General features: G+C 41.9%; 1 protein-coding gene across 5 annotated transcripts in view; it reads right to left on the minus strand.

The window, feature by feature from the left end:
* Window positions 1–20,619, minus strand: part of dock3 (dedicator of cytokinesis 3) — a 965,674-nt gene that overhangs the window by 464,982 nt on the left and 480,073 nt on the right. For all 5 annotated transcript variants that reach the window (XM_080184500.1, XM_080184509.1, XM_080184492.1 and 2 more), the window contains exon 10: window positions 6,572–6,653. In XM_080184500.1, coding sequence (XP_080040626.1) covers window positions 6,572–6,653 — 82 coding nt within the window. The remainder of the gene's footprint in view (window positions 1–6,571; window positions 6,654–20,619) is intronic.

Below are 20,619 nucleotides of genomic sequence, written 5' to 3' on the forward strand. Positions count from 1 at the left end.
CCACCACCACCACACACTAGAGCATTGCCGCCCTCTCACCAGAGGCACTTTGCTGGCCTCTCATCTCCACCCCCGCCCCCCTCAAAAGAACATTGCCGGCCTCTCCACACCCCTCCCTCACAGGAACATTGCTGGCCTAGCACCACAACCCTCAACAAGAACATTGCTGGTCTCATCGCTGGCCTCCCCATCCCCCACTGACCCAGACATCTCAGGCCTCCTATTCTCCAAGACCCAGACATCGCTAGCCTCCCTAACCACCGACTCAGACATCGAGGCCTCCCCGTTCACCACTGACCCAGACATTGCTGGCTTCCTCATCCCCCACTGACCTGCATATCACTGACCTCCCCATCCCCTCTCCCCACTCACCCACAGATTGCGATCCTCCCCCCCACGCCACCCGCCTCAACCTCATTCGTCTGAACTCCAGTGAAAACAATCTTCTTCTCATACATCAGCCCTTCCATCCCCATAATCAGCCTAGTAAACCTTCACTGCACTCCCTCGAGAGCAAGAACATCCTTCCTCAGAAAAGGAGACCAAAACTGCACGCAATATTCCAGATGTGGCCTCACCACGGCTTTATACAATTGCAACAACACATCTCTGCTCCTGTACTCGAAATCTTTTGTTATGAACACCAACATTCCCCTTTGCCTTCTTTTACCACCTGCTGTTTACCTTAGGTGACTTGTGCACAAGGATACCCAGGTCTCGTTGCATACTCCCCTCTCCCACTTACAGCCATTCTGGTAATAATCTGCCTTCTAATTTTGCTTCAAAAGTGAATAACCTCACATTTTTACAAATTATACGGCATCTGCCATTGATCTGCCCACTCACCCAACCTGTCCAGATCAGGTTGAAGGATCTCTGTATCTTCGTCACAGTTCACCCTCCCACCGAACTTGGTATCATCTGCAAACTTTGAGATGTTACATTTTTTTCTCTCATCCAAATCATTATCATATATTGTGAATAACTGTAGTCCCAGCATGGATCCCTGTGCACCCCACTAGTTACTGCCTGCCAATTTGAAAAGGACCCATTAATTCCTACTCTTTCTTTCGTTTCTGCCAACCAGTTTTCTAGCTGTCTCAATACACTTTCCCCAATCCCAAGCTCTTTAATCATGCACGATAATCTCTGATGTGGGACTTTGTCAAACCCTTTCTGAAAGCCCAAATATACACACCAACCAGCTCCCTTTTGTCAACTTTACATTCAATTCCCGACTTTTAGAGCAGTTGTAAACCCTGCCTGCGAGATGTCATGCCAGAGATATGGGAGGCACTAGCAGGGGAGGGGCGAGAATTCAATTGCGGTTCCGCTAATGATATGTAAAAGTATGGTAACACATATAAATCACCACCATCCTGATTTTCAGTGTGAATCCATTAGCACTGAAAAGCTTAGGATGAGAGATGCGCAGAGGCCCAGTCACCCAACAGGAAGCCCAAGAAACGGCCGCTGCTGATTTCTCTCATCCCGCTGTGCTGTTTGAATCTGGAAGAATAGCCCCCCCAAAATGTGATTAAAATGATCGATTCTCCACGATTCCAAATGGGCACATAAGGTTTGATGTTCCCCTTGAAAGGGGAAAATCCTAATAGGTTAAAACACTGACATTAAAACACTGATAGAACTATCTGCATTAAGTTAAATGACTTTAAAACAGACATATAAGCTAACAAGAAAGCAGTTTACACACTTATAAAATGCAGTAAGAGATTTAAACAAGTGATTATGATTTAAAAACACATATGCTGATATTTTGAATATTTTTAATGTATTTTTAAGAATCATTGTTCACTTAATCAAACTTTATGAATCGGGCTTATTCACTGTCCGGCTATGATGGATGCATGCCCATATATGGAGTCATGTGTTAATCTGGCTTGGCAGAGACCCATAGGGGAATTTATGGGAATGTACACTTTGAACATTGTGACTGGTGTCTAAGTAACACAGGAAGTGGGGTTAGCTAACTCAGGAGTTAGCTTCTGGATTCTAAGGACGAATGAAATTCCATTATGCCAGAGAGTAAGATGCAATTGGCTAAAGTATATGACAGGTACTATTGTTGATTTATGTATATTGAAGATGATTGATTTAAAACTAATGAATGATGGGAGTAATTGAAAAGAAAATCTATAATTGATCTGTTTTGAATTATATACATTAGAATTCATTGGAGAGGTCTAGTTGCTCCATTATGGGAGTTGCCTCGACCTTTCGATGATTTGTCTTAGCAGCCACGGGATAAAATAGGACTTGAGTGTTTGTCAATGTCCAAGTCCTTTAGCATCAGCATCCTTCTGCTCAAGAAGATGCCCTCTGGAAAGAGCGGTACTGTGAAGAGTGCGACACTTGCTCAGGCAGATACCAAAGGGTGCCCCCAGATTGGCTGGGTTATCTGACAACTATCTTCAGCAGCCCAATAGTCTGCTCCCCCACTGCCCTCGTGGATACATAGCAGTGGTTTTATCTTTCCTAGTGTCTGTCCTCAGGCATCATCAGTGGGAAACCCTCGTCGCTATTAAACCACCTGTGCAGGTGATCTGGAGCATCGGTGAGCCTCAGCAACTGCAAATGGTGAAGAATGTATGCATTGTCTGCACACCTGCAGAAGCTGGGTCTTGTGGTCACAGACAATCTAATATTCATCAAGTGAAAACACTTCCTGTTCACAAAGCCACATAATCCCAGCTGTGGGCGAAGCCAGAGAATTCCGGCCAATATTTCGGGATTACCAAGAGTTCACAAGAAATTAGGAAACTGACTGAACAGTATTCTTTAATTTCAGATGCTAATGATTCTTAATTGTTAGACAATTGATAAACAATTTTTGTTTTCCTGCTGCTTTCCTGACTACTAAAAATACTGCATGCAGTTATGTTCTTCAACCATAAAGATACATTTTATTTTTTTCTCCTTTTTATATGTAAAGATTAATTCTAGCCTGTGAGAGGAAAGGGCTGCCAAAATACATCAGTTCAAGCAACCAGATAAGGTGAACAGTGCAAAGACCATCTCCAAAAACTCTCCTCTATTAAAAAAATCAGAGCCTAGCTGTAAAGGGCAAAAGTACAATCAGGCAAATTTCCATAAACCACAAGAAAGTATTATTCTTAGAGTCTCTTTGCAAGTGGAACTAAACAGCTAACTATATGAGGCCAGCCACCGTTATGAGGCATTTTGTGAATATATTGGATGGAATTTTCCAATGCTTTTTCAATGTGTTGGTTTCAACAAGAAAACTGAAGACTCCTGCCAGTGCTAACTGTGAGAAAAATTGCCAAATCTTCAGCTACTTTGAAAAAAAATTGCACAAATGAATGTTTGTGGGAATGATTTTTGGATGAAGTGGAAATTTGATAGCAATTGAATTCAAGTTGTACAAAAAGAAATGCTGACAAGCAAAAAGTGGCTTGCTAGCTCCTACAAAGCGAACACTACATATGCTAATGATTAAGCTAATGTTGCCCTATTCCCATTAATATTTGCCTTTTTTGTTTACAGTTTCAGGAATTGCAAGATGGACAATAATTGGTACTAACTTGTTGAAAAAATGGTGTTAGGATAAGCCCAGCCATGATATGTCAGTTAGTTTAACATCAGTGACCATAAGACGTAGGAGCAGAATTAGGCCGCTTGGCCCATCGAATCTGCTCCACCATTCACTCATGGCTGATTTTTTTCTCATCCCCTTTCTCCTGCCTTTTCACCACAACCCCTGATTCCTTTATTAATCAAGAATCTATCTATCTCGGTCTTAAAAACACTCAATGACCTGGCCTCCACAAGCTTTTGTGGCAAAGCATTCCACAGGTTCACCACTCTTTGGCTCAAGAAATTCCTCCTCATCTCTGTTTTAAAGGATCGTCCCTTTAGCTTGAGGTTGTGCCTTCTGATTTTAGTTATTCCTATGAGTGGAAACATCCTCTCCATGTTCATTTGATCCAGGCCTCACAATATCTTACAAGGTTCCGTAATATCCCCCCTTATCCTTCTAAACTCCAATGAGTACAGACCCAGAGTCCTCAACTGGTAGTGGGGAAATTTTAGAAATGATAATTTGGGACAAAATTGACACTAGGGCAAATGTGGATTTATTAAGGAAAGCCAACATGGATATATTGAGAACAAATCATGTTTCATTAAGGTGCTGAAATGTTTTGATGAACTAACAGAATGAGACAATGTTGTTATTATGTTATATATATGGTTTTCGAAAGGCATTCAATAAAATGCCACACAGCAGACTTGACAGCAAAGTTATAATTTGTGGAATAAAAGGGATAGTAGTAATATAGGTACAACATTGGTTGCATGACAGGAAACAAAAAGTAATGGTTAATGGATGTTTTTCACATTGGAAGAAGGTTTGCAGTTGCTATTGGAATGCTTTGTCTTCCTATATACATTAATACCCTATATCTATACTATGGCATAAAGAGCACAATTTCAAAATTGGGGATGATTCAAAACTTGGAAGCATTGTGAACAGTGAAGAGGATAGTGTAGAATTGTTGCCCAACCTAAACTGCCTTTCAGGAGGTGGTGATGAGCTTCTTGAATCATTATAATCCATCTGGTGTAGGTACACCCAGTGCTATTTGGAAGGAGTTCCAGGATTTTGATCCTGGAATAGTGAAATAACAGTGATATACTTCCAAGCCAGGGTGGTGTGTGGCTGAGAGGGAAACTTACAAGTGGTGATGTTCCCATGCATTTGCTGCCTTTGTCTGTCCAAGCAGTAGAGGTTGCAGGTTTGGAAGATGCTGTGTAAATATGCTTGGTGAGTTTCTGCAGTGAATATTGTAGGTGGTACACACTGCTGTCACTGTACATGAGAGGTGGGGGAATGAATGTTTAAAGTGGTGGATGGGATACAGATCAAGGGAGCTGCTTTGTCCTGAATGGCGTTGAGCTTTTAGAGTGTAGCTAAGTCACACTCATTTAGGCAAATGGAGAGAACCGCATCACTTTCTGAGTTGTATTTTGTAAATGATGGTCAGACTTTAGAGAGATGGGAATGAGTTACTTGTCTTAGAATTCCCAGTCTCTGGCCTGCTCTTATAGCCACAGTATTTATATGGTTGGTCCGGTTCAGTTCCTGCTCAGTAGTAATCCCCAGGTTGTTGCTCATGGGAATTCAGTGATGGTAATGACAATGAAAGGGGAAATGGTTGGATTCTCCCTTGTTGGAGATAGTCACTGCCTAACACATATATGGTATAGATGTTACCACCCCTTTTCAGTCCAAGTCTGAATGCTGTCCAGCTCTTGCTACATATGGACATGAATTAATTTTTAAAAATGTTGCTTTTTGTGGACAGTGCTATCTATTCAGTGGTTTGTTGTGTGTTTTATATTTCTCACAGTGATGTAGAAACGCTGGTATGTGTGCAACAGCTTTTATTCATAAGAGTTTTTAATTATCTCTGCAATAATGAAGTGTCTGCACTTATGCTTACAGCTCAGCTTCCAGCAGCTTTGCTGTTTACTCAAGTTCTGAGTCTACATCCAGGTTCAATTAATTAAGCAATGTCACAGCCCTGGCTTGGGGGATAATGTAGACCCAAAGGCAGGCTAAAAAATATGTATATTGATGATGGAAAAACACACAATGACACCTTTGTGCAAAGGTGCTTATACTCCAAATTCACAATACATATAAAAAGATTATTTAAAATATACCAAATATAAAGATATTCTGATGGCCCAGAATAATGAACAATTAATCAAACACAAACCAAACACTCTACCAGTATGGTTTTACAGCTATGAGCTACTGTTTCAGTTCCAACTGTCAAAATGGAATCCCCCTCCCAACTGTCAAAAATGAACTTCCCTTTCACACATGGACTATTCCAAGCATGGAGATCTGAGCATATGCAACTTTTAGACTGGCATCATAATGAGCAAGAAAAACAAGCAAAGTAAAATAAACAATGTCAAACGTCAAATAAATGAGTTGTATTGAGGTTATTAACAGCATGTCGGAAGACCAGTGATGGGGCTCTCCATCATAGGCACAGTGAGCATAGATCAGCCAGACTAAAATGATCAAACACAGAACAATTGAACAACTAAACACTACAGACAGGATATACCTGTGCAATGTTCCATATTGATGCCAGTGTTATGGTTGAAGTCATAAGCATGCACATCACCTAGCCTTGCAACATACCTAGTAGGAATAATGACTGCGAGAAGGATGAAAAAGAGAAAAGCTTTTTTTTTGTTTCGTGACTGATCTGTGTATTACTACGAACACACTTCATATTATTTAATTTCTGTTTTCTTCTTTTTCATTGACATTCTCACATTCCAAAGAGGAGGGAGGACACTGGAGGGGGAAAAGCTCCTTTTGCCCTGGAATTAAAACCTGGATGCTGTGCAATAGCTGATCCTCTATAACAGTATGTAGACTTCATCAAAATTCTTTCACAACAACTACCTTCAAGCACAGAGAGAAAATGTAATTTAATTTCAAACTTAAAGCATTCAACTCTCTTTTAGAGTAAAGCAGTGAACACAGTAGAGAGAGACTCCATGTTACCGTAAATAGCGCACACAGCCGTTCTATTTTCTCAGGATTTCTTGGCATTCCATTTCTGTTCAGCCTCACCATAAATCTCTCACTGTGGAAGAAAAGAAAATGCAATTGGATATTTAGGGAATACATCAATGGTCAGAATCTGGATATTACTTAGCAAGTTTGCAAGCAGTCCAGTTCTACACTGAGAGTGTAGCAAGGCCACTTCCACTTTAACTGTGAGAAACTCTGAACTATACAATTAAAGATTTTATTCATACACTTGTATTGCATGTGCAGAGAACATTTTGAGCCTCTTGTTTTTTCCAGTGTGAATAGCTTGAAATCGGTATTGTTAATTATATATTGATTGTTTAAATCATGTTTATGAGGGGGTGATAAGAACGTGCTACCTCTGGGCACCAAGGGCCCAGGTTCTGCATATTCTCCCTGTATCTACGTGAGTTCCTTCCTAGTGTTCCAGTTTCCTCCCATCGTCCGAAAGATATGCTGGTTAGGTGCACTGGCCATGCTAAATTCTTCCTCAGTGTTCACAAGCAGGCATCAGAGTGTGAGGACTAGGGGATTTTCACAGTAACTTATTTGCAGCGTTAATGCAAGTGTATTTGTGACACGAATAAATAAACTTAAGTAACTGAGCATCCACTTGAGCTGTCTGTGAATAATCACAGACTAAAATTGTGACTGTTGATTTAAGAAGTACATCCTTCACCAACTGGTTTTTCAGAGTAGAACAGATGTAGCCTGTGCTAAAGATTGCAGAATTTAAAAGGTATATTGCATTCAGTGTGATTCAATTATCTGCGATCTTTTGCAGCTATAAACACCATCATGCTCAAAGCTGTCTTAAAAACTAGTTATGCTCCTGGATTAAGTAATCATTTCTGATTCTTGCACTCATTAGGAAGCCTTCATGAAAGCCCCAAAATTATGCTGGTTTGTTTGGGAAAAATGATAACTAACAGGCAGATTTGAAAAGAATTTGAATTCTTTTAATGTACTAAGAAATTGACCACTGTATTTCAATTTAACAAAATGTATTTATTCCGTGTCTGTAATGTGATAAAACACCCCAAGGTGAAACAATACTTTTCACTGTATGGTAATACATGTGACAATAATAAATCAAATCAAATTCAAGGTGTTTCACACGAAGATTATGAAATACAGATTTGACACTGAGCCTCACAAGGAGGTATTAGGGTAGTGGACAAAAAGCTAACAGAAAGAGATTGACTTTAAATAGTTCCGTATAAGAGGATAAGGCGTGAAGGAATAGGACCTATCAAGTCTGACGGTGGGAAAGTTTGTATAGAACTGGTAGAAATAGCTGAGGTACTCAATGAATACTTTACTTCAGAATTCACAGTGGAAAAGGATTTTGGTGGTTGCAGCGCAGATTTGCAGCGGATTGAAAAGCTTGAGCATGTAGACATTAAGAAAGAGGATGTGTTGGAGCTTTTGAAAAGCAACAAGTTAGATAAGTCGCTGGGACTGGACAGAATATACCCCAGGTTACTGTGGGAGGCGAGGGAAGAGATTGCTGAGTCTCTGGTGATGATCTTTGCGTCATCAATGGAGAAGAAAGAGGTTCTGGAGGATTGCGGATGTTGTTCCTTTATTCAAGAAAAGAAGAGATAGCCCAGGAAATTATAGACCACTGAGTCGAACCTCAGCGGTTGATAAGTTGATGGAGAAGATCTGAGAGGCAGGATTTATGAACATTTGGAGAGGTATAGTATGATCAAAAATAGTCAGCATGGCTTTGTCAAAAGCAGATCTTGCCTTACGAGCCTGATTGAATTTTTTGAGAATGTGTTTAAATACATTGACGAAGGAAGAGCTGTAAATGTAGTTTATATGGGCTTCAGCAAGGCATTTGATAAGGTGCCTCATGCGAGGCTTATTGAGAAAGTGAGGGTGCAAGGGATCCAAGGGGACATTGCTTTGTGGATTCAGAACTGGCTTGCCCACAGAAGGCAAAGAGTCGCTGTAGATGGGTCTTTTTCTGCATAGAGGTTAGTCACTAGTGGAGTGCACCAGGGATCTGTTCTGGGACCCTTGCTCTTTGTGATTTTTATAAATGACCTGGATGAGGAAGTAGAGGGATGGATTGGTAAGTTTGCTGATGATACAAAGGTTGGAGGTGTTGCGGATAGTGTGGAGGAATGTCAGAAGTTGCAACGAGACACTGATAGGATGCAAGACTGGGCAGAGAAGTGGCAGATGGACTTCAATGCAGATAAGTGTGTGGTGATTCATTTTGGCAGGTCAAATAGGATGGCAGAATATAATATTAAGAGTAAGACTCTTGGCAACGTGAAAGGTCAGGAGGATCTTGGGATCCAGGTTCATAGGACGCTCAAAGCAGCTTCGCAGGTTACAGGCTGTGATTAAGAAGGCGTATGGTGTACTGGCATTCATCAATCGAGGAACTGAGTTTAGGAGTCGGGTCATAATGCTGCAGCTGTATAAGACCCTGGTCAGACCCCACTTGGAGTACTGTGCTTTTTAAATGAATGAAATGATTGCTGTTTTATCTCTCCATAAAATACTTCGGTCTACTGTGTGATCAACTAGCATTTGCTTTTGTTACAATACTTCCACAGTGATATGCATTCTCTGTTTTACACTATGGAAGATTAAGAGCCAAATTTTATGCTTGTTTGGGGGTGAAAATAAGAACATAAGAACATAAGAAATAGGAGCAGGAGTAGGCCATCTAGCCCTTCGAGCCTCCCCGCCATTCAATAAGATCATGGCTGATCTGTCGTGTCTCAGTTCCACATTCCCGCCCTCTCCCCATAACCCTTAATCTCCTTGCCTATCAAAAACCTATCAACCCGCGTCTTAAAAATATGTAGCGAGGCAGCCTCCACCACTTCAACGGGCAGAGAATTCCAGAGATTCACCACCCTTTGAGTGAAGAAGTTCCTCCTCAACTCCGTTCTAAACCGCCCCCCCCTTTATCTTGAGGCTGTGCCCTCCAGTCCTACTGTCCTTTCTGAGCGGGAAGAGCCTCTCCACCTCTATCCTATCCATCCCATTCATCATCTTATACGTCTCAATGAGATCTCCCCTCATTCTTCTAAACTCTAACGAGTACAAGCCTAGTTTATTCAGCCTCTCCTCATAGTTCAACCCCCTCAACTCCGGTATCAGCCTAGTAAGCCTCCTCTGCACTCCCTCCAAGGCCAAAATATCCTTGCGTAAGTGCGGCGACCAAAACTGCACACAGTACTCCAGCTGCGGCCTCACCAATGCCCTATACAGCTGCAGCAAGACCTCCCTACTTTTATATTCAATCCCCCTCGCTATGAAGGTCAGCATCCCATTCGCCTTCCTGACCACCTGCTGCACCTGCAGGCTGGGTTTTTGCGACTCATGCACAAGGACCCTGAGGTCCCTCTGCACCGTAGCATGCTGCAGTTTTTCGCCATATAAGTAATAGTCCTTCCTACCATTATTCCTACCAAAGTGGACAACTTCGCACTTGCCAACATTAAATTCCATTTGCCAGTTCCTGGCCCATTCACCCAGCCTATCTAGATCCTTCTACAGAATCTCCACACCCTCCGCACAATTTGCCGTTCCACCAATCTTGGTGTCATCAGCAAATTTCGACACCATACACTTGGTTCCCTCCTCCAGATCATCTATATAAATGGTAAATAGCTGAGGCCCCAGCACCGACCCCTGAGGCACTCCACTAGTCACCAACCGCCAATCCGAATAGCACCCATTGACCCCCACTCTCTGCCTCCTATTTGACAGCCAATCCCCTATCCACGCTAACACCCTACCCCCAACTCCATGCCCCCTGACCTTCTGTAATAACCTCTTGTGCGGCACCTTATCAAACGCCTTCTGAAAATCAAGAAACACCACATCCACTGGCTCTCCTCTATCCACCGCCCTAGACACATCCTCATAGAACTCCAATAAATTCGTCAGACACGACTTCCCCTTAACGAAACCGTGCTGCGTCTGCTCTATCAAACAATTCTCCTCAAGATGCCTCGCTATTTTCTCCTTGATCACGGATTCGAGCATTTTACCTACAACAGACGTTAAACTAACCGGCCTATAATTCCCTGCCTTTTGCCTGGCACCCTTCTTAAACAACGGCGTAACATTAGCCGTTTTCCAATCTTCTGGCACTTCCCCGGAATCCAGCGACGTTTGGAAAATAATCACCAAGGCATCCACTATCCGCCATTTCTTTCAGAACCCTTGGATGCATTCCATCCGGTCCTGGGGACTTGTCCACAATCAGTCCCTCCAGTCTGTCGAGCACTGCCTCTCTAGTAACAATAATGTCATTCAGGCCCTCCACTCCTACCATCTTTCCATCGCTAACACCCGGCAAATTATTCACGTCCTCCTCCGTGAAGACCGAAACAAAAAAGTTATTCAAGGCCTCAGCCATTTCCCCATCCCCGACCGCTAAGTCCCCCCTCTCATCCTCTAAGGGTCCAATGTTCACCCTAGTCAGTTTTTATATATTTATAGAAACTCTTACTATCCTTTTTTATATTAAGCGCTAGCCCAGCTTCATAGTTTATCCTACCCTTCTTTATCAACTTCTTTGTCATTCTTTGTTGATATTTAAACCTCTCCCAATCCTCTTCTCGCCCACTACTCTTAGCTAATCTAAACGCATGCACTTTTAATTTAACACTTTCCTTTACCTCCTTCGCTATCCACAGCTGATTATCTCTCCTCCTACGATCCTTTTTAACCATCGGAATAGATTTCTGCTGAGCACCAAGAAAGATCTCCTTAAAGATCCTCCACTCTTCCTCAGCAGACCTACCTTCCAATGCGCTCCCCCAATCAACATTCGTCAATTCCTCTCTCATCCTATCATACTCCCCTCTGTTCAAACAAAGGACACATGTCCGGGAACCCACTTTCTCCTCCTCCATCTGCATCAGAAACTCCACCATACAATGATCACTCTTCCCAAGAGGATCCTTCACCACAAGGTCCCTAATTCTACCTGCCTCATTACATAACACCAGATCCAAGATAGCTCGCTCCCTTGTCGGCTCCAACACACACTGTTCAAGGAAACTATCCCGGCAGTATTCCAAGAACTCTTCCACAAGCCCACCGCATCCAACATGGGTCGACCAATCAATATGTAGATTGAAATCCCCCATAATTATCGCTGTTCCATTCCTGCACGCCGCATTTATTTGCGTGTTAACAGCCCGCCCCACCTCCAGGTCATTATTTGGGGGCCTATAGACGACACCCACCAGCGTCTTCCTCCCTCTGCTGTTCCTAATCTCCACCCACAACGATTCCACTTTCTGCTCTTTGGCTCCTATATCATCCCTTACTACCACCCTGATGCTATCCTTAATCAGCACAGCTACGCTCCCCCGTTTTTCCTGCTGCCTATCCTTCCTAAACACTTGATACCCCTGTACATTCAGCTTCCAGTCCCTGTCACCTTGCAGCCACGTCTCTGTAATGGCCACCAGATCATATCCATTTGTGCTGATCTGCGCCACCAGCTCATTCACTTTATTCCGAATGCTTCGTGCATTCAGATAAAGTGCCTTCATCCCAGCCTTCACCTGTACCCTATTTGCCAGAACGTCACCAACCTTACTCATGCCCCCTACTCCCTTTATTATTGGGACATCCTTGGCCTCTTCCCTTACCTGTACCCTCTCTTTTACTTTAGACCCCATAATTTCACCTACCCTCGCACCCCTCCTAATTAGTTTAAAGCCCTATCTACACGATTCGCCAGGACTCTGGTCCCAGCACGGTTCAGACCAACCCCATCCCACCTGAACAGGTCCCACCTACCCCAATACTGGTGCCAATGCCCCATAAATTCAAACCCATTCCTCCCGCACCAATCCCTGAGCCACCCATTCACTTCCTTAACCTTATCAACCCTATGCCCGTCTGCACACGGGTGGGTTGGCATGTGGGTGAAAGACATAAAATTGGATGCAACACTATGGTGCCATTCTGGCTGCCTACCCACCCATGTGATGGGGGTAGTACAGAATTTTAGTATGACACCCTTCATTTTAGTTTTACTATAATAAGTGGACTAGGTTAAGGTAATTATAAAGTGCCTTATAATATATAGTAAGAATCCACAATGTGCCTGGAACAATATACGCAAAGGTATTTTAAACTGCAAAGGTATAATAAACTGTACAACCACAAATTAACCAAGTATTATTAAGTTCAAACTGTATTTTCAATATATATGTATTGTGCATCTTGGCTAACTTCATTCTGAATGCAGCATGATGGGAAACACAGTGGTACACAGGGCAAAGTCTGTTAATACAATGGAGCACAAAAAAGCAGCTTCTGTTATCTGTTTTTGGATACACAAAGACAAATTTAATTATAGGCCTGCTATTTCAGAGAGTAAATTCATTCATGGGTAGCGAGGCTGGAACAGTCTCTCAAGCTGATAAAGGAGGCCCAGGTTCCAGTGAAAGAGCGACTCCTTTCACCAATTAAAAATCACAGATGTTAATCACAGATGCCTTGGTTACTGGTAATGATTTGGATTAATTTTCCTAGGTAAAGGGGACAGAGCGTCCATGGGCAATAAGCTAAAGAGCTCCTATTCCTGTTGACGGGTGGAACATTTTTGGCTGAGGTAATAATGTGTAACGTTGTGATTGGGCTCTCCAGTCTGATTGACAAGACTGGGTGGGATATTGAAATATTCAGAGTAATATAGAAATTTTACATAGCAATATTAGCCCAGAGGGGACAGTCAATCCTTGCTGACTGTGTCTGTCTTATGATGCATGCATTAGCAAATAAATTCCTTTTCGTTCTTTAACTATATACTGTCTTTCGCAGTCTATGTATTGGTTCAGTGAGGTTCAACAAGTACAGAGCACCCCGGGGACACCAGAAAATTCCTCTTACACCATGCCACCGCAATTTACATGCGGTAGGGAGGCATTGGGCGGTCCACTGCCTATGGGTCAACTGAGATCCTTAAGTGAAGTTTATTTTAATGTCAGGTTATACTAACACCACAATGAAGTTGCTGTGATAATCCTCTACTGGCCAATTAATGGATACTTAAGGGCATTTTCACTCCCTGCTATAATTTTTCCTGTGGCAGGCAGAGGCCACTGCGAAATGGAAAGGCTGAGACCTTTCATTCTGCAAGATGGTGGACAGCAAATGGGTGACGGGGTTCTTACCTATTTCATGGTGGGTCTTCATAGTAGGCAAATCAGATTCCCCAAGGTACCCCCCTCAACCCAGTTCACTATGTCCCCTATATGTCCAACCTAGCCTTTCACTTCCTCACTGGCATTAGAAGTAATACCACCCCCCACAATTTACCTTGGTGCCTGGGTCAACTGACAATCTCTTTTAGAGACTAGGTGGAGTTCCAGCAGTGACCACCACTTCTGTGGTTCTGTTGGAGCCAGAGAACTGCTCTTTGGCCGGTAGCTGCTAGAGGTAGGACTTTCTTCCAGATGTGAGCACAAGTCTCGCCTCAAGCCACTTAACAGTTCACCAAGTTAAATTGCTGTGGGCATGCCATCAACGTTGGGAAGTAAGGTCATGATATTTATGGCAGGGGAGTGCAATGTAATGTGCAATGTAAAATTCCATTATCTATTTCCGAAAACATGCTTTGGTCATTAAAATCTAAATATATTTGTGACTATAAAAGCTAAAAGGAATTTGATCAGTTACTAAATCCCTTGCATTCATAGACAGTGCTTTTATAGTTATTTCTCTATCAACTTTTTCACCTAGAGATGCTTGTTTTGAATGTCCTCCTTGTACTGCTGCCAAACAATTCTATATATGTACCATAATCATCTAAGTGCAGATTAAAATGTTCTAATCTTTTTGATCCCCTTTCTTGATTACAATGACGGAAAAACACCGGATTATGAGAAAGGGAGGTTTTACAAGTACTGATTTGCAGAGCCATTCTATTACTATAAAGTGATTTGCTGTCGTTGAATTACTCCCCTAAACTGCTGCCTAAACACATATTTTGATCATTTTGACCTCACCTTTTCCCTCTATTCAATCATTTTTACAATATTTACCAGTGATTCTTTTTCTGGTGGATTAAATATTTGAACAACTCCATGGGACTTGGTTGATCACCCATCACATATCTTTTATTACAGGAACAGCTGAGTTTAATCATCTTGTAGTGTAGAAGTTTGCACAAGAACATTAATTGTGAATGAGGTATAAAATTTACTTAAGTAAGGAACTTCCAATAAATTTGGAACTATTCCTCAATTGTATAAATTATATAAAAACAAATTACTGTGTACGTTGGAATCTGAAAGAAAAACAGAAAATGCTGGAAAGTCCCAGCAGGTCTGACACCATATGGGTACATGTTCCTTCTTTCTGCAAGAACATGGCCCAATGTGCTAACATATGTAGGGACCGAATTTCCCAGCCCGCTACGCTGCTGCGAAGAGAGCTTCACACTGGGCACCATGGCCTCCACTTGTCTCTGGCCGCTGGATTTCCAGCGTTGATTTGAATATGTAAAATCTAATTTTGATGTCATTAGTGGGCCTGGGTCTGAAGTCTCCGGTCCCACTAGCCTCTCCCCCCCTCCTGGGAGCCTCCATGACTTCCTGTCGCTCCAGTGAGGTTTACAACAGCTTCCCACTAATGGAACTTTTCATTGTGATTTATGCTAGGACACTGTGATGCACAGAGTGTGGGAGATTCATTTTGCAAGTCTCACTGAAAAAAGTAGTGGGATTTACTCATTTTTACATTGTTTCCAGTACACACAAATGTGTCACACTGCAAGCCCAATTGACAATCTTAAATTGTCAGTGTAATTCTTAGCACACTGAGGATTTTTAAAATCAAATATTTAAAAGCAAAATACTGTGGATGCTGGAAATATGAAATAAAAACAGAAATAACTGGAATAAAAACAGAAATTGATAGATTAACTCAGCAGGTCTGGCTGCATCTCTGGAGAGAAACAGAGTTAATATTTCAGATCTAAATGGTCCTTCCACAGAATATTTCCTCATTTACGTTTCTACATCTTCTACTTTCCTTTTACCTTCTACATTATAAAGAATAAAGAATTCCGATAAAGAATTCCAAATATTCACTACCCTTTGAGTGAAGAAATTTCTCCTCATCTCTGTTTTAAATGGGAAACCCTTTATTTTCAGATTATGCCCTCTGGTCCTAGACTCTCCAACAATAGGAAACATCCTCTCAGCATGTACCCTGTCAAGCCTCCTGAGAATTCTACATGTCTCAAGAAGGTTGCCTCTCATTCTCCTAAACTCCAACAAGTAACATGTAAAAAGTGCACATTGCCATAGCAACTAGGACTGAATGATCAGAGACACAGCGCCACAAAATTAATACTGGCTCTATTATTCTTGCAATAGATTTAAGATTTGGGTGTTTCTTGGGCCTATAAGTATGTTCCTGGGAATAATGTGTCAGATTTGTAATACATGTTGGAAGTTGGCCCAAAGATGTTGGTTTCCTGGATTCTGAATTAAAATAGCCCAGAGAGCCTGGTTCTCTGTCCACCAGCTGTAACTATGGTGATAAGTGAAAAATGAGAAAGGAAACTCATAAATTAAGGTGCATTGCCCATTTCTAACCCACAAGTTACAAAGCATATTTTTAATATTTTTAAGAAGCGGGTTGATGGGTTTTTGATAAGAGAGGGGATTAAGGGTTATGGGGAGAGGGCGGGAAAGTGGAACTGAGCCACGACAGATCAGCCATGATCTTATTGAATGGCGGGGCAGGCTCGAAGGGCCAGATGGCCTACTCCTGCTCCTATTTCTTATGTTCTTATGTTCTTATGTTCTTATCATCTCATTGGTCAGGGAATGTTCACTGTCCATATTCACATTTGGTGACTTAAGTACAGTTGAAACTACCAGAAAAGATCAATTTATTTGAAAAAAGACATGATAAGTAGAGGGATAGAATGAAGAAACACTGATAAAGTAAAAATGGAAACTATTCAGGCGACTGTTACATGGATGAAACAGAAAATAGAGGCTGAAGACCTGACTTAGTAGCTTGTTTCTCATCTTCAGTTACAGTGCTTATTCTTAAGATATATTTTGGGAATATTTAAATAATTTATATTATGAACTAAGGATGCTTGCTCATTTAAGGTTTTATGCGGTTCAGTCCTCATGACTTTCCTTTACAGGGAAAAGAGTCCCTATTCTGAGGTAAAATTCTCCTGTATTAAACTCTTCACATCAAAAATGAATCAATATTTTGTTACTGGTTGTGCTTTTCCAAAGAAATAGCATTTGAGGCATTCACAAATGTTGCAAAATTTGTGATATACAATCTTTATTCTGGCATTTTCTTTGTCAATTATGAACAGGCAGATTCTTCTCATCACACTACCTATTCCCAGAAGATAAACTCTTTTAACTCTCATGCATTGTTGCCAGTTCACTAATTGAGACAGAAAACTAGTTACAAAAAGGTTATAGACCCAAATGAACATTGATTAGAATCATAGAGGTTTACAGCAAGGAGAAAGACCCTTCGGCCTAACTTATCCATGCTGTCCCTTTTTGTCAACCCCTAATCTAGTCCCAACTGCCTGCATTTGGCCCATATCCCTCTATACCCATCATACCCATGTAACTGTCTAAATGCTTTTTAAAACACAAAATTGCACCCGCCTCTACTACTATCTCTGCCAGCTTGTTCCAAACGCTCACCACCCACTGTGAAAAAATTGCTCCTCTGGAGTCTTTTGTATCTCTCCCCTCTCACCTTAAACCTATGCCCTATAAATTTAAACTTCCCTACCTTTGGGAAAAGATATTGACTATCTAGTTGGTCTATGTCCCTCATTATTTTGTGGATCTCTATAAAATCACCCCTCAGCCTCCTACGCTCAGAGAAAAAAGTACCAGTCTATCCAGACTCCCCTTACAACTCAAACCATCAAATCTCGGTAGCATCCTTGTAAATCTTTTCTGCGCTCTTTCTAGTTTAATAATATCCTTTCTATAATAGACTGACCAGAACTGTACACAGTATTCCAAGAGTGGCCTTACCAATGTCTTGTACAACTTCAATAAGACGTTCCACGTCTTATTATTCAGTGTTCTGACCAATGAAACCAAGCATGCCGAATGCCTTCTTCACCATTCTGTCCACTTGTGCTCCAAATTCAAGGAGCTTTGAACATGTACTCCTAGATCTCTTTGTTCTGTAACTCTCCCCAATGCCCTACCATTATCTGAGTAAGTCCTGCACTGGTTTGATTGACCAAAATGCATCACCTTGCATTTATCTAAATTAAACTCCATCTGCCATTCGTCAGCCCACTGGCCCCAGTGATCAAGATCCCGTTGCAATTCTAGATAATCTTCTTCACTGTCCACTATGCCACCAATGTTGGTGTCATCTGCAAACTTACTAATCATGCCTCCTAAATTCTCACTCAAATCATTAATATAAATGACAAGTAACAGTGGACCCAGTACTGATCCCTGAGGTACACCGCTGGTCACAGGCATCCAGTTTGAAAAACAATCCTCTACAACCACTCGCTGTCTTCTGTCATAAAACCAATTTTTATCCACTTGGCGACCACACCTTGGAACCTGTGAGATTTAACTTTATGCAACAACCTACCATGTGGTACCTTATCAAAGACCTTGTTAAAGTCCATGTAGGCAACATCAATTGCACTGCCCTCATCCACCTTCTTAGTTACCCCTTCAAAAAACTCAATCAAATTTTTGAGACATGATTTTCTACTCACAAACCCATGTTGACTGTCCCTAATCAGTCCTTGTGTCTCTAACTGCCTGTGGATCCTGTCCCTCAAAATACCTTCCAGCAACTTATCCACTACAAATGTGAGGCTCACTGGCATGTAGTTCCTAGGCTTTTCCTAGGCAGCCCTTCTTGAACAAAGGCACAACATTTGCCACCCTCCAATCTTCAGGCACCTCACTTTTGACTATTGATGATTCAAATATCTCTGTAGGGAACTCGCAATTTCCTCCCTAGCCTCCCACAGTGTTCTGGGATACACTTCATCAGATCCCAGGGATTGATCTACCTTGATGCACTTTATGACTTCCAGCACCTCCTTCTCTGTTAAAAGTACACTTCTCAAGACATTTCCCCAAGATCCTTAATATCCATGATTTTCTCAACAGTGAATACTGATGAGAAATATTCATTTAGGATCTCACCCACCTCTTGTGGATCCACACATAGGTGACCCTGTTGATCCTTAAGAGCTCCTACTCTTTCCCTAGTTATCTTTTCCCCTTTATGTATTTGTGGAAGCTCTTTGGATTCTGCTTTGCCTTATCTGCCAAAACAATCTCATGTCCCCTTTTTGCCCTCCTGATTTTTCTCATGACTCTACTCCTACATGCATTATACTCTTCAAGGGATCCAGTGATCCCAGATGCCTCTGTATGTCATGTGCCTCCTTCTTCTTCTTGACCAGGGCCTTAATATCCCGAGTCATCCAGGGTTCTCTACTTCTACCAGCCTTGCCCTTCACTCTAAGAGGAATGTGCTTACACTGAACCCTGATTAACACACTTTTGAAAGCCTCTCACTTACCAGATGTCTTCCCACAGACTCCCCCAATTAACTTGTTTGATTCTCATTTCTTCATTTATTAATTTATGTTAGAACATGCATAATGGTTACATAGGGTTTGATTCCCTGACTTCGTTGCGCCATTAGTAGATCACACCAGTCCCATAATCTGTTTTGCACCCACTGCCAAACAGTTCGTCATTCTCCCAGTCTCTTCTAATGCCATGAACCAGTTCTGGGCACGGATCGGATTAGCATATTTAAAATAGCATTTAAATATTCATAATCCATTCAAATCCCAGCACATGGAATTCACCAGCCTTCAGTTGTGGTGCAGTAAGTATTCACTACTGAATCTCACAGGATCTAGGGTGAAATATCTAAATGGATACAAAATTGGCTTCTTGACAGGAGCCAGAGGGTGGATGTAGGGAGTTATTTTTCAAACTAGAGGCCTGTGACCAACGATATGCCTCAGGGATCAGTGCTGGGCTCACTGTTACTTGTCATTTATATTAATGATTTGGATGAGAATATTGGGGGCATGTTTAGTAGGTTTGCAGAAGACACCAAGGTTGGTGGCAATGGTGGACAGTGAGGAAGGTTATCTCCAATTGCAGCGGGACCTTGATCAATTTGGGTCAGTGGGCTGATGAATGGCAGATGGAGTTTAATTTAGAGAAATGCGAGGTGATGCATTTTGGTAGGTTGAACCAGGGCAGGACTTACTCAATTAATGGTAGGGCGTTAGGGAGATTTACAGAACAAAGAGATGTAAGGGGTACATGTTCATAGCTCCTTGAAAGCGGAGTCAAAGGTGGACAGAGTGGTGAAGAAGGCATTCGGCATGCTTGGATTCATCGGTCAGAACATTGAATACAGGAGTTGGGACATCTTGTTGAAGTTATACAAGACATTGGTAAGGCCACACTTGGAATACTGTGTACAGTAGTCTGGTCACCCTATTATAGAAAGGGTATTATTAAACTAGAAGAGTGCAGAAAAGATTTACTAGGATGCCACCGGGACTTGATGGATTGAGTTATAAGGAGAGGCTGAATAGACTGGGACTTTTTTTTCTCTGGAGTGTAGGAGGCTGAGAGGTGTTCTTATAGAGGTCTATAAAATAATGAGCGGCATAGACAAGATAGATAGTCAATACCTTTTCCCAAATGTAGGGGAGTCTAAAACTAGAGGGCATAGGTTTAAGGTGAGAGGGGATGGATACAAAAATGTCCAGAAGGGCAATTTTTCACACAGAGGGTGGTGAGTGTCTGGAACAAGCTGCCAGAGGTAGTAGTGGAGGCAGGTACAATTTTATCTTTTAAAAGCATTTAGATCATTACATGGGTATGATGGGTATAGAGGGATATGGGCCAAAGGTGGGCAATTGGGATTAGCTTAGAGGTTGTAAAAAAAAAAGCGGCATGGACAAGTTGGGCCAAAGGGCCTGTTTCCATGCT

The sequence above is a fragment of the Carcharhinus amblyrhynchos genome, chromosome 3 (assembly GCF_965287045.1).
Source record: "Carcharhinus amblyrhynchos chromosome 3, sCarAmb.v2.hapA, whole genome shotgun sequence".
Taxonomy (NCBI): domain Eukaryota; kingdom Metazoa; phylum Chordata; class Chondrichthyes; order Carcharhiniformes; family Carcharhinidae; genus Carcharhinus; species Carcharhinus amblyrhynchos.